Here is a 12,389-nt window from a genome sequence, read left to right on the forward strand (position 1 = left end):
AACCCCTCCTGAACCTCAGTTTCCCCCGCCTCGATTGACTACACCCCTCTCACTGGGATCTGCACTGGGGACTTGCTCTCTTCCACCAGCCGGGGGCGCTGCACTGGCTTGGGGACGCTGGGGGTCTCGGGACAACCAGGTCTGGGCACCTGGGGTTGCACCTTCTCCAGCCGGGGTCAGCAGGGGCCTTCCCGGGCAGTTCAGGCGTCTGTCAATCTCAGCCCCCGGGGCGGCGTGGCACTGCGCAGGCGCGGGCGGGTTCCGCACGGCGCGGCGGCGGGCGCGCGCCGGAGCGAGGGATTCCCTCTGACGTCATTGCTAGGATACCAAACAAACACTCGGCCGCGCCGGCCAGCAGCTCCTTATATGGCTAATTGCGTCACAGGAACTCCGGGGAGGGCGGGGCGGGATCCCCTGCCGCAGAGACCCTCGCAACGTAGATCTGGCGACCCCCGAGACCACCAGGGTCACCCTATGGGCAGGTGGAGGATGCGCGAGGCCCTGGGGGGCGCCTCCGGGGGCTCGGGCGGCGGGGAGGGAGACTTCGGGAGGTTTGTGCACCGAGCGGCGGGTGACGCAAGCGGGGGGGCGGGTCCCGACCGCATAAATTCCGCCCGGCAGCTCCCGGCTTCATTCATAAGACTGGAGCGGCTACGCCGGGGACACGCGGAGCCGGGGCTTGCGGGACTTGACTACTGGTGACTCTTCTTCTTCTTCTTCTTCTTCTTGGCGTCCGTGAAAAAATTTATATTTATATATATAGTCTTGATTTTTTAACTGGAGAGAAAGTTTTGTGGGTTTCTTTTTTGCAAGACTCCTTCTAGATCGTTCTTCCGTTTCGCCCTGAGGATAGACTTACTTTCTGTGGGCTTCTGGATCGCGCCCCTCTGCCCTCCCCCGTTTCGTGGAACTCCGGGAGAGGAAGGGAACCGCGCATCCGGAGCGCACGCTGAACGGCGGCACCGCGCGGCGGGCCTCTGGGCGGGGAGCGATCCCCGCGTCGCCCCTCCGTGAAGTCGCCGGAGCCTGAACTTTCAGGAGGTACAGCGGCGACCTGCAGAGGGGACTTGCATCGAAACTTGGGCAGTTCTCCGAGCCGGACGCGGAGCTCCCCCAAGCAGCGCACTTTGGGGACGTGTCCGGTCCACTCCGGACTCGCATCTCACCCCACTCGGCCATAGCCTTGGCTTCCCGGCGACCTCAGCGTGGTCACAGGGGCCCCCCTGTGCCCAGGGAAATGTTTCAAGCTTTCCCCGGAGACTACGACTCCGGCTCCCGGTGTAGCTCGTCACCCTCCGCCGAGTCTCAGTACCTGTCTTCAGTGGACTCCTTCGGCAGTCCACCCACCGCCGCCGCCTCCCAGGTGCGTTCTAGATCGCAAAGATGCTACTTTGGTGGTCATGGGGGAAATGCTTCTTTAAGCGTAAAGTGTGAATTAGGCATCCTCTCACATAGGACGCGTCAGAGACTCAGGATCTGGGAAAGCCAGGGGCTCGGGTTGCACTTTGGTTTTTGTTGTAGTTGTTGTTGTTTGCAAACTGCAAGGACTGGACGGGTTTTTGCAACGGGTTGTGTGCGCAGAGCGCGGGAAAGGAATGCAGCTAGGCAAGCGTTGGCGATGCCGGGCATACGCCGTGGCTAGCAGGAGCTGAGAACTTTTAGCTGAGCCCCGGCTCCCTAACCGAGAGCTAGACAAGTAGGGAAAGGAAAAAGAAAAAAAAAAAACGAAAAAAACCAGAGAGAAGCTTCCAGTAGCTTTCTCCTCTGCCCTCCTCCTTCCAAGCGCGGACTACGGGGCCGCGCTCGCCCGCCACCCGGCGGGAGTTCGGGCCTCGAACCCCGATCACGCAGCCTCCGCCTCCTGCGCGGAGACGTAACGGGGGACCCGTGCGTAAAGGCTGACGCGCTGGAATCCTCCGTCTGACGCGGGGCACGCACAGCGCGCAGCGCCCCCTCTGCCCGCCCCGCCCCTGACGTCCCGGGCACGTTCTATTTTGGAACGCCGAGGCCACGTTGCTAAGGGAGGGGGCAGCGCGGCTTTCTGATTGGCTGCCGGGGAGAGGACGTTAGCCAATCACCGTCTCCTTCCTATTTGTAGAGCGTAGCTCCCTTCCCCTGCTTTTTGTGGTTCTTCCGTGCTGGGGGTCTCTAGGAGGCAGGGCTAGGGGATTCTTGTCGTGATCGGAGCGGCCCTGTCAACTCATGGGTCTGCGAGGACCTTGTGGGGACCTGGTCCCTGCGCTGTCAGAAGCAGGGGGCCTCTGCCTGAGTGCTGGCGCCTCTAAGGGGGAACTGGAGGCTGTCACCCCCTCTCCAGGCTCACATATACGCTCTCCCCGCGCGCTGAACACCCGGTCCTTTCGAGATGTCCAAACACTAGACGAGCTACCCCGAGGGGAAGCAGCCAAGTGGTCTCTAAAAGGTCCGCCTTCCCTTGGTTCCCAGGACCCTGATTGGCCAGGGATTCAGCCCTTCCCTCGCCACGCCCCCCAGAGTAGTCAAGCCTCTAGGATTCCACTTGCGGGAGGGGGGTGGTGATGGACGCTTCTTGGGTTTGGGGACGCGGATCCTATATCGCCCCCATCCCCTGCAAGATAGTCTGGGGGATCGTCACGGTCACTTGTCTCTACTTACCAGTCCACTCAGACCTGTCACTTGTCAGTGTCACTGGGGAAGAGACAGATGCTCTCAACTCTTAGGCCAGTCCCCCAACACCATTGGAGCTAGGATCTCCGCCCCTGCGGGAGCCCTCATGCAGTGGGGGTGTGTTTGTGTGGAAGTGGGGAGGCAGGCTTGGGTTACGGCCTCTCCCTCTCCCTCCCCCCGGGGTGGGGGTGGGGTGTTGGGACTCTGAGTGTGTGTGTGTGTGTGTGTGTGTCTCCATCCCGGGAGGTTCTGTCACCAGGCTCTGTCCAGCCTCCTCTCCACCCCCCCACACACCTAAGAGTCACCAACCCGGGGTGTGATTCACCACTTGCTGGAACCGTGCAACCTTTCCCCGAGGAAGAAGGAGGAGGTAGAAGGCAGTTGAGCAGAATCCTCTCATTAACCACTGCGTCACGGTGTAGTGGAAGGGTGGGTGTTGTGGCTTTCTGCCTGTGACACACACACCCGCTCACCCTGTGCTCACTCACGGGGGTCGGTGTGTGTTATGTGTGCGGGGCGCGCGTGTGTCGGTGGCTTTGTTTGTGTGTCTACGCCTGTGTGTGTATGTCTCACCCCGTAGGAGTGCGCCGGTCTCGGGGAAATGCCCGGCTCCTTCGTGCCAACGGTCACTGCGATCACAACCAGCCAGGACCTCCAGTGGCTCGTGCAACCCACCCTCATCTCCTCCATGGCCCAGTCCCAGGGGCAGCCTTTGGCTTCCCAGCCTCCAGCTGTTGACCCCTATGACATGCCAGGAACCAGCTACTCAACCCCAGGCCTGAGTGCCTACAGTGCTGGTGGAGCCAGCGGAAGCGGTGGGCCTTCGACCAGTACAGCCTCCGGCGCTCCCGGGCCCGCTCGCCCAGCCAGGGCCAGGCCTAGAAGATCCCGGGAGGAGACGGTGAGTAAGAGGCCTCGGGAGGAGCCTGGGGATGTGGGCTCAGTCGGTAGTGTGCCTGCTAGCAGGGGAGACCTCCAGCGTAGCATGAACCAGGAGTGGTCGTGCAGGCTGGTGACCCTAGCTCTCGGTAGGTGGAGGCAGGAGGATCAGGGGTTCGAGGCCAGCCTGTGCTCCTTATTGAGTTTGAGACCAGCCTGGACTGCAAGAGATTATTATTAAAAAAAAAAAGTTGGCCTGGGGGTGCGGGAAGTAAAAGGAGTGACAGTAACTCTGTCACTATTGAGTTGGGGGTCTTTTGAGGCCTCAAGACATAGAGATCTTAATCATGTGTCCATTCCTGCCCCTAAGGAGCAGTGGTTGTTGTGGTTGTTGTTTGGGGTTCTGGAGGGAAAGGAGTTTTGTCAGGGATGGTAGGAGGTATCCCCAAATCTCACAGTCCCTTGTCTCTTCGACCCAGCTCACCCCAGAAGAAGAAGAGAAGCGGAGGGTTCGCAGAGAGAGAAACAAGCTGGCGGCAGCTAAATGCAGAAACCGTCGGAGGGAGCTGACGGACCGACTCCAGGCGGTAAGGAGGAGTTCTGGGGTCTCGAGGCTGTGATGGGGGCCCTCTGCCTTGCCCCCCCCCACTTCTCACTGTGCCTGTGTCCTGAACAAGGATCCCCGCTGAGGGAACAAGGCTCAGTGCCGGCCTGGTGGGGTCGCTGCTTGCGAATGCCCAGACCCCTTCCTGCCTCTTCCAGCTGTCCCCCACTTTCCCTGGATATCCCCACATAGCTCTCTGTCTCAGCTTATAAGAGAAGCTGGAAGCCGGGCGTTGGTGGCACACGCCTTTAATCCCAGCACTCAGGAGGCAGAGGCAGGCCGATTTCTGTGAGTTCGAGACCAGCCTGGACTACCAAGTGAGTTCCAGGACAGCCTCCAGAGCCACAGAGAAACCCTGTCTGGAAAAAAAAAAAAAAAAAAGAGAAGCTGGAGGAGGTCATTCCCTTAGTCCTGGTTAAGGAAGCATCCCTTTTGCCGAGGTGCCTCCAGTTTTGTTTTTGTTTTTTTTCTGAGGCGGGGGTCTCCTAGTGCAGCCCAGCGTGCCCACCCCCCCAACTTGATAGACTTCGGTCTCGATCCGTGGGTGCTGAGATGACACACGGGCCATCGTCTTGGCTGGCTGGAAACTAAATTATTTGATGCTGGGTCAATCCGTACCTCCTGCCCCAGCCACCTACAGTTCTACAGAACTTGAGCTGGTGGTGCCCACCCAGCCCAGTCCTTTCTTCCTCCTGCCTCAGTGTCCCCCTTCCTTCGTTCCTGCAGTTTCCTCTTGCCCCTGGAAACCAGGCCACACATCTCTGCTTTTCCTCCTGGGAGGCTGGGGGGGGGGACAGATGGCAGAACCACACTAAAAACAACACATAACCGTTGTTTATCCACTCAGAAAACTGCAGTGTTTTTCTTTTTCTATCTCTAAAAAAAAACTCCATTTATTTATTTATTTCCTTACGTTTGAGAGTGTACAGGTGTGCTACAGCACACATACGGCGGGGGTCAGAGAACAGTTTTCAGAGCGGTTGCTCCTCCCCTCCCATCTCGTGGCTCCCAGAAACCGCAGCTCGATTTGTCAGGCTTGCGGGCCACCGCCCTTACTCCCTGAACCATGTTGACCCCTTCCTCCGGTTTTAAGGTAGATTACTCTTTAGCTCAGGCTGTCCTCAAACAAGCAATCCTCCCCCTGCCTCAGCCTCTGAGCGCTCGGGTTTTACAGGTGTCCACATCCACCCTAGGCTTGGAGCTCATCAGAGACTTCCATTCCAGCCTGGCTTTTCCCCAACCATCTCTTGCTCAGATGGGGAAACTGAGGCTCCAAGTTGTATCGTCTTCCAGGAGTCCCTCTCGGGGGAGGGGGGCCTCCCCTCAATTGAGAGGGCCCCTGGATCAGCAGCTAGAATGTGGGGGGGGGTGGCTGAGGCACTTTGTGTGGTCGTTGACCAATGGTCCTTCCTTTCTGTCTCCTATGACCTGGCCCTCGCTGGGATTCATCAGGAAACGGATCAGCTGGAAGAGGAAAAGGCAGAGCTGGAGTCGGAGATCGCCGAGCTGCAAAAAGAGAAGGAACGTCTGGAGTTTGTCCTGGTGGCCCACAAACCGGGCTGCAAGATCCCCTATGAAGAGGGGCCGGGGCCAGGCCCGCTGGCCGAGGTGAGAGATTTGCCAGGGTCAACATCCGCTAAGGAAGACGGCTTCGGCTGGCTGCTGCCGCCCCCTCCACCACCGCCCCTGCCCTTCCAGACCAGCCGAGACGCACCCCCCAACCTGACGGCTTCTCTCTTTACACACAGTGAAGTTCAAGTCCTCGGCGACCCCTTCCCCGTTGTTAGCCCTTCGTACACTTCCTCGTTTGTCCTCACCTGCCCGGAGGTCTCCGCATTCGCCGGCGTCCCAAGCTCCAGCGGCAGCGAGCAGCCGTCCGACCCCCCTGAACTCGCCCTCCCTTCTTGCTCTGTGAACTCTTTAGACAAACAAAACAAACAAACCCGCAAGGAACGAGGAGGAGGAGGAAGAAGAGGAGGAGAGGGGACGAAGCAGTCGGGGGGATGTGTGTGGACCCTCTGACTCTTCTGTCTGACTGCCCGCCGCCTCTGCCATCGGACAGGACGGAAGGACCTCCTTTGCGTTTTGTTTTTTGCGCTCGGTCCCTGTGGTGTCTGTGCCCCGGCGAGGCCGGAGGAGCTGGTGACTTTGGGGGTAGGAGGCGGGGCGGGGATGGACACCCCCCTCCCCTCCAGACGGCTATTACGGTCCTTTGTCACTTCAACCCAACTTCTGGGGATAGATGGCTGGGCGGGGTGGGTGGGGTGTGACGCCCACTCCTGGCGTCTTGCGTGAGGCTGCAGGGGAAAGGGTGCTGGGTGTGGGGTGCAGGGTGGGCTGCTGTGTGAGCATGCACCCCCAGAGGGGCCCAACGAGGAAATGACAGCCCCGTCCCCGTCTCTCCCCCACCCACCCGCCTTCCAGGGTGCAGGGTCCCCCGGCCTTTAGCTGATTAACCCAACATTTCCAGGAGGTCACAACCTCACCTCCTCCGGCACGAATTGAGCCCCCCCCCGAGGGAAGTCGGTGCCCGCTTTGGGAGCCCGCTAACCCCACTTTCCCGTGACTCCAAAATGTGAACCCCTGTCTGACTGTCCCGTCCAGTCTTTCCCTCCTGGGGAAAAAAAAAAAAAACTGGCTCGGGTTGGATTTTATCTTCTCCCATGTGCTCCAGAGCCCCCTCCCAAGCCAGGCCCGAGCTCACCCCGTGCAGTATTATGCGGAGCCCCCTTCCCCCCAACCCCCCAGCCGCCCTTGGCCGTCCTCGTTGGGCCTTTCTGGTGTCGGGCAGCAGGGGGCGCTGCGACGCCCGTCTTGCTGGAGCGCTTTATACTGTGAATGAGCGGCCGGATTGCGGGGTGCGCCGGGTGGGATTGACCCCCCAACCCTCCAAGGCTTTCCCTGGGCCTCCCCTTCTTGCAAGGGCCTCCTTCCTCCCCTCGACAGGGAGTTAGACTGTAAGGAGTGACGGCGATGCCTCCCCAGCCTAGGACGCCAACTTCTCCCCACCCTGGGAGCCCCGCATCCTCTCACGGAGGTCGAGGCAATTTCCAGAGAAGTTTTCAGGGCTGAGGCTTTGGCTCCCCTACCCTTGATATTTGAACCCCCCAACATTTCTGGACTGGCGTAAAGAGGGGACTGGGCTCCCAGTCCCCCCAACTCCCCCAGCCCCCAACATGGGTTCTGGCTCCTCCCTCCAGCTTTAACCTCGTGCGAGTTCCACGAGTCAGATTTCTATTTTTTAATATTGGGGAGATGGACCCCTCAGCTCCCCTCCCCTGTGCTGCATGGAACACATTCCACACCCTGTCCTGGGTCCTCGGTTCCAACCCTAACCCCAGCCAAGCTATTTATCCCTTCCCTGGTTCCCGAAAAGCACTTATATCTATTATGTATAGAGAAATATATTATATATGAGTGTCTGTGTGTGTGCGCGCGTGTGCGTGCGTGTGTGTGTGTGTGTGTACACGTGCGTGCGTACGAGTTTCCTCGTTTGCAAGTGTGCTGTGGAGTTCGAAATCGCTTCTGGACACTCGAGTCAGAGTCTCTGGCTGTCCCTTCCGTAACTGTCCCTTTGTTTGTTGTCCCAGCCCCTCTGGCTGTTGGAGACAATCTTTTCTCAGTCTGTTTTGCTCTGGCCACTTCCAACGTGTCTCCTCTCCCACTGGCTCCTTCTGTGCGTCAACTCCGGGTTTTCACTTTCTGAGTCAGTGTGAATGGGTGGTCGATTTTCACAATGTGTGTCCCTGAGGGTTCCGGATGGGAGTGTACGATCAGGAGAAGGGCCCACCCATGTGGTCCCACCCATGCTGTACTTGTGACTTTTGATGTTGGTGATTTTTTTTTTTTTTGTATTTTGCACCTGACCCCGGGGGTGCTGGGGCAGTCTAGCACTGGGCAGCCCCCTACCCCCTTGGTTCTGCACTGTCGCCAATAAAAGAGCTTTAAAAAATGTATCCCTCAGTTCAAAGTGTGTATTTGCCCTGGGCACCTATTACATGGCTTTCAACGAGACAGAATGAATTTGTGTTGCTGGGAAGCCTTCACGGGCACTTACTGGGGCACCTAACTAATCAGCCTGCAGCTGGGTGAAAGGGAAGCGGACACTGGGGAGGGCTCGCCCTGTTCCAGGCTGTGTCACCTACGGGGCGGGGGACAGGTTGGGATAAACTGACATATTTGGGAGACTTCATGGCTGGGAAGGAATGCCCACACTCAGAACGCGATGTCCACAGCAGGGTTTGGGAAGGGAAGCAGGGGACAGTTACTGTTAGGCGGTCTTCTCTACTCCCGGACTGAGAGTAGCTAGGGGAGGCTGGGGAGGACCCAGAATGGGAAAGAACGGATCCTAAGCACACGGAGGGCAGAACACTTGCCGCTTCGTTGATAGCACGCCTGGGAAGGACAAACCACTGGAGGAGGGGTTGCACGGCCGGTCGGGTGGTCGGGGAGCTCTGCTGACCTTGAAAAAGACCAGGCGTTCGCTCGAGCGTCAATGTCATCATCAAGTGTGTCTCAAGGTCACCCTGGTCAGGTCGCCAGGCGGCGAGGCTCCAGGCGCTTCGACCTCTTTAAGAACGTGGTTGCCCGGTGCTGTGCTCTCCCCGGCCTCCCGGGACCAGGGCCGAGGGTGGAGCACAGCTGCGTCCCCATCCGTCGCTGCTCAGACACGGAGACGGGGCTGAGCCACAGGAGCAAATGGACAGACTGACAGCTACATGCGGATTAGACACGAGGCCGAGCAAATGCCTGGACGAATAGCAAACACATCGTTGAAGGAGAGCCATTGGAGATGGTCAGGAGTATCCTAGAGTCTTAGAGGCAAGTTTAAACGCACTTTAGAAACGCGTTTGATCCTTCCCGGGGGACAAAAGGCAGCTACGAAGAGTGCGGGTCGATTTGAAAACGTTCATCGCAGAGTACGGGTCGCAAAATGGGATAGATACTCCCGCCCGAAAGGTGGAATTGAACCACTCTGTCGCTAAACAGCTACAGGTTTGAAGCCTGCACCCCAGACCACTGAGGATCATCCGGGCAGGAAGCACTGCTTCCGGACAGATATATAGAGGGCAAATAATTCAAATCTTATCGGTTACGGTGACTTGCGTTTTTTGTAAAATATGCCCAACTCTAGCGTTTTCAATATTCTTTCTCGCATGTCTTAGTGACTCTATGCTTCTCATTGCAAACACACCGTGAATTATCCCGTAAAATTAAAATAAGTAGCTTTATTTACCTGGCGCATTGCATTCTGGGAAACAGCGCCTCCCTCCCTGGCTGTACAGGAACAGACTTTTTGCAAAGTGAAAAGTCAGGTTTTTTTTTTTTTTATTTTGTCTGTCTTGTTTTTTTTAAAGAAAAGCTCCTCGGAAGCCCCTTCGTGGCGGAGTTCGAGTTCTTCTGAGAGGGACAGCGAGGCTGTCGTGGGGGCTGATGGAGCGCGGCCTCCGGGCGACACCTGCTGTCCCGTGGCGGAACTGCAAGCACGTGCGGTTCCTGGGAAACCGGCGTCGGCGGGGCCCGGGCACCGAGTCAGACCCCAGGCGACGGGGCTGAAACCGACCGTCCTCGCGATCCACACGGGTGTGCCTCGGCAGGGAAACTGAGGCAAGGCATGAGGGTGTCACAGTCCACTTCTGCCACCCAGCTCCCTAGGGGAAACGAGACCTACACACATCATCCCACACGTGCGCACACACAGACACATCTACACACACATCACACATCAACACACACACAGACACACACACATCACACATCAACACACACACAGACACACACACATCACACATCAACACACGCACGCGCACACAGACACACGCACACACACATCACACATCAACGCACGCACACACACACATCACACATCAACACACGCACGCGCACACACGCGCACACACGCGCACACACACATCACACATCAACACACACGTGTGCACACACACATCAACGCACACAGACACACGCACACACACATCACACATCATCACACACGCATACACACATACACGCGCACACCACAAACACACACACGGACACACACTTGGGTTTTTTGAGACAGAGTTTCTTTTGTGTGTGATATTTCTTACCAACTTACGATATTCTTACCAACACTTTTGTTTTTCTGTTTCCTTGAGACAGTGTCTTTCCTTTTTCGTTTTTTCTGACAGGGTCTCCCTCTGTGTCACAGGCTGGCCTGGCGTCCCCTCTGTAGCCCAGGCCGGCCTGGCGTTCCCTCTGTAGCCCAGGCCGCCCTGGCGTTCCCTCTGTAGCCCAGGCCGGCCTGGCGTTCCCTCTGTAGCCCAGGCTGGCCTGCACTTTGAAGCCATCTCCCTGCCTGAGCCCTCCCCGAGCTGCGGGGATCGTGGGGGGCACCGGGGAGCCACGCACCCGGCTTAACCCTGGGATGACTCCGGTGGTGCCCGGACTCTCCACCTGCGCGTGGCGCCCGGAGCTCCAGCCCCTTTCGCCCCAAGCATGCCCACGGCCACCGTCCTGCACCGGCTTGAGGGGCGCCGCCGTCCTCGGTGAAATTGCAGACCCGGGCTGTCCTTCCTCCCCGCATCCTCGAGGGCCAAAGCCTCCGCTCAGCCCGGTTTGGACACCTGGGAAGGCCCCGCTCTCCGCCGCCGCACACGACCAGGTCACCACGGGCTTAGACGAATCGATGCCGCCACCGTCGTCCTCTCCAGCCTCAGTTTCCCCGCCTGCGCAACGTGCTTGACACAGCCGGATCCCCCGGAGCAGCGGTTCCCGGCCTTCCTAAGGCCGCGACTCTTCAACACAGCTCCTGGTGTTGCGGAGGCCCCCCGCGCGCCGCCAACCATGAAGCTATGTCCCTCGCTGCTTCCTGATGGCGCCCTCGCCGCTGGTGGTGGCCCGCGAGGCGAGCGAGCTGAGTTTTCCGGGGCTGTCCCGCGACCTCCGTGCAAAGCGTCCTTCGGCTCCCCGAGGAACCTGCGGAGGCGGCCGCCAGGGGGCGCTCGGCGGCGGCTTCCCGTCTGAAACTGCTTTCGAGCCCGGAGCCGGGGTGCAGGCGTGGGTCCCCTGCAGGGACCCCACCCTCCCCGGGGGGCTTAGGCGTCGCCAGGACGCTCCCATCTCCCCACGCTCTGACAGCCACGCCTCGCCTTAGGAAAGAGGAGAACCAACGACGCGTCCTTAAATAAGCCTTGTGGGAGGATTTAAGCCGCCGGGCGTTGGTGGCGCACGCCTTTAATCCCAGCTCTCGGGAGGCAGAGGCAGGCGGATCTCTGTGAGTTCGAGACCAGCCTGGTCTCCGTAGTGAGTTCCAGGACAGCCTCCAAAGCCACGGGGAAACCCTGTCTTGTAAAACTAAAAAAGAAAAAAAAAAAAGGAAATGTGTATATATGTAATAATTTATAAGGTATTTATATATTTATTTGCTTTTGTTTATCCCCCCCTCGAACTCAGACACCCCCCTCCCGCCTCTGCCTCCTGAGTGCTGGGCGCGTGTCGCCACCTTTATTTATTTATTCTTGTGTGTGCGCACGCACAAGGCCGACCTGCAGAGTCGGCTCCCTCCCTGTGCCACGAGAGGTGCAGGGGTCACCTCTACCCACTGGGCCCGCCCGCCACCTTTATGTTTCGTGCACACGCACGTACACGTATGTAGTACTGGGGGCTGTGACCTATGGCCTCTCCCTTGCTATGCAAGCGCCCTATGACATCCCAAAAAAAATTTTAAAGGCACAGTGATTAAGAGCACTGGCTGTTCTTCCGGAGGACCCCATGTTCAGTTCCCAGCACCCACGAGGCAGCTCACAACCGTCTGTAACTCCAAATCTAGGGGACCTGACGCCCTCGCACAGACAAACATGCAGGCAAAACACCAATGCTTGTAAAAACAAAACAAAGAAACAAAAACCAAAATAGTAACAACAATAAACTAAATTAAAAACTAGTACAACTTGCCTGGAAATTCAGACACTGCTGTTTTGGTGGGGTTTTTCGTTTGTTTGTTTGGTTTTCTTTATTGTTTTGGGAGGTTTTATTGTTTGTTTGTTTGTTTTGTTTTGTTTTTTTTTTTTTTGGCACGGTTGTACCACACAGCCCCAGCCTGCCTAGAACTCACTACCTACACCAGACAGGTCTCTGACTCACAGAGATTTGCCTACTTTTGCCTCCTGGGTGCAGAGGAGAATTTTGTGGAGTCAGGTCCCTCCTATCGTTTGGTGGATTCCAGGGACTGAACACAGGTCACCAGGCTTGGCTGCAAGTGCCTCTAACCCCTGAGATA

General features: G+C 57.9%; 1 protein-coding gene, 1 long non-coding RNA gene and 1 other non-coding gene across 3 annotated transcripts; 1 reads left to right on the forward strand and 2 right to left on the reverse strand.

Annotated features, from left to right (window-relative positions):
* The first annotated feature begins 589 nt into the window (after positions 1-589).
* Positions 590-8,085, forward strand: Fosb (FosB proto-oncogene, AP-1 transcription factor subunit). Its single transcript, XM_005086303.4, is given in 5 exon segments — positions 590-1,363; positions 3,227-3,547; positions 4,005-4,112; positions 5,582-6,010; positions 6,012-8,085. Coding segments are annotated over 5 exon segments (1,017 nt in total). The 5' UTR covers positions 590-1,237; the 3' UTR covers positions 6,045-8,085.
* Positions 8,086-8,089: 4 nt separating this feature from the next.
* LOC110339330 lies at positions 8,090-9,181 on the reverse strand. The gene is made up of 2 exons (XR_002381448.2): positions 8,967-9,181; positions 8,090-8,878 (listed from the first exon to the last, which is right to left on the reverse strand). It is a non-coding gene; the product is annotated as an uncharacterized LOC110339330 (long non-coding RNA).
* On the reverse strand, positions 9,079-9,165 carry Trnastop-uca. The gene has a single exon. It is a non-coding gene; the product is annotated as a tRNA-Sec (tRNA).
* Positions 9,182-12,389: the final 3,208 nt, after the last annotated feature.

The sequence above is a fragment of the Mesocricetus auratus genome, unplaced genomic scaffold, assembly GCF_017639785.1.
Source record: "Mesocricetus auratus isolate SY011 unplaced genomic scaffold, BCM_Maur_2.0 Super-Scaffold_100038, whole genome shotgun sequence".
Classification (NCBI taxonomy): Eukaryota; Metazoa; Chordata; class Mammalia; order Rodentia; family Cricetidae; genus Mesocricetus; species Mesocricetus auratus.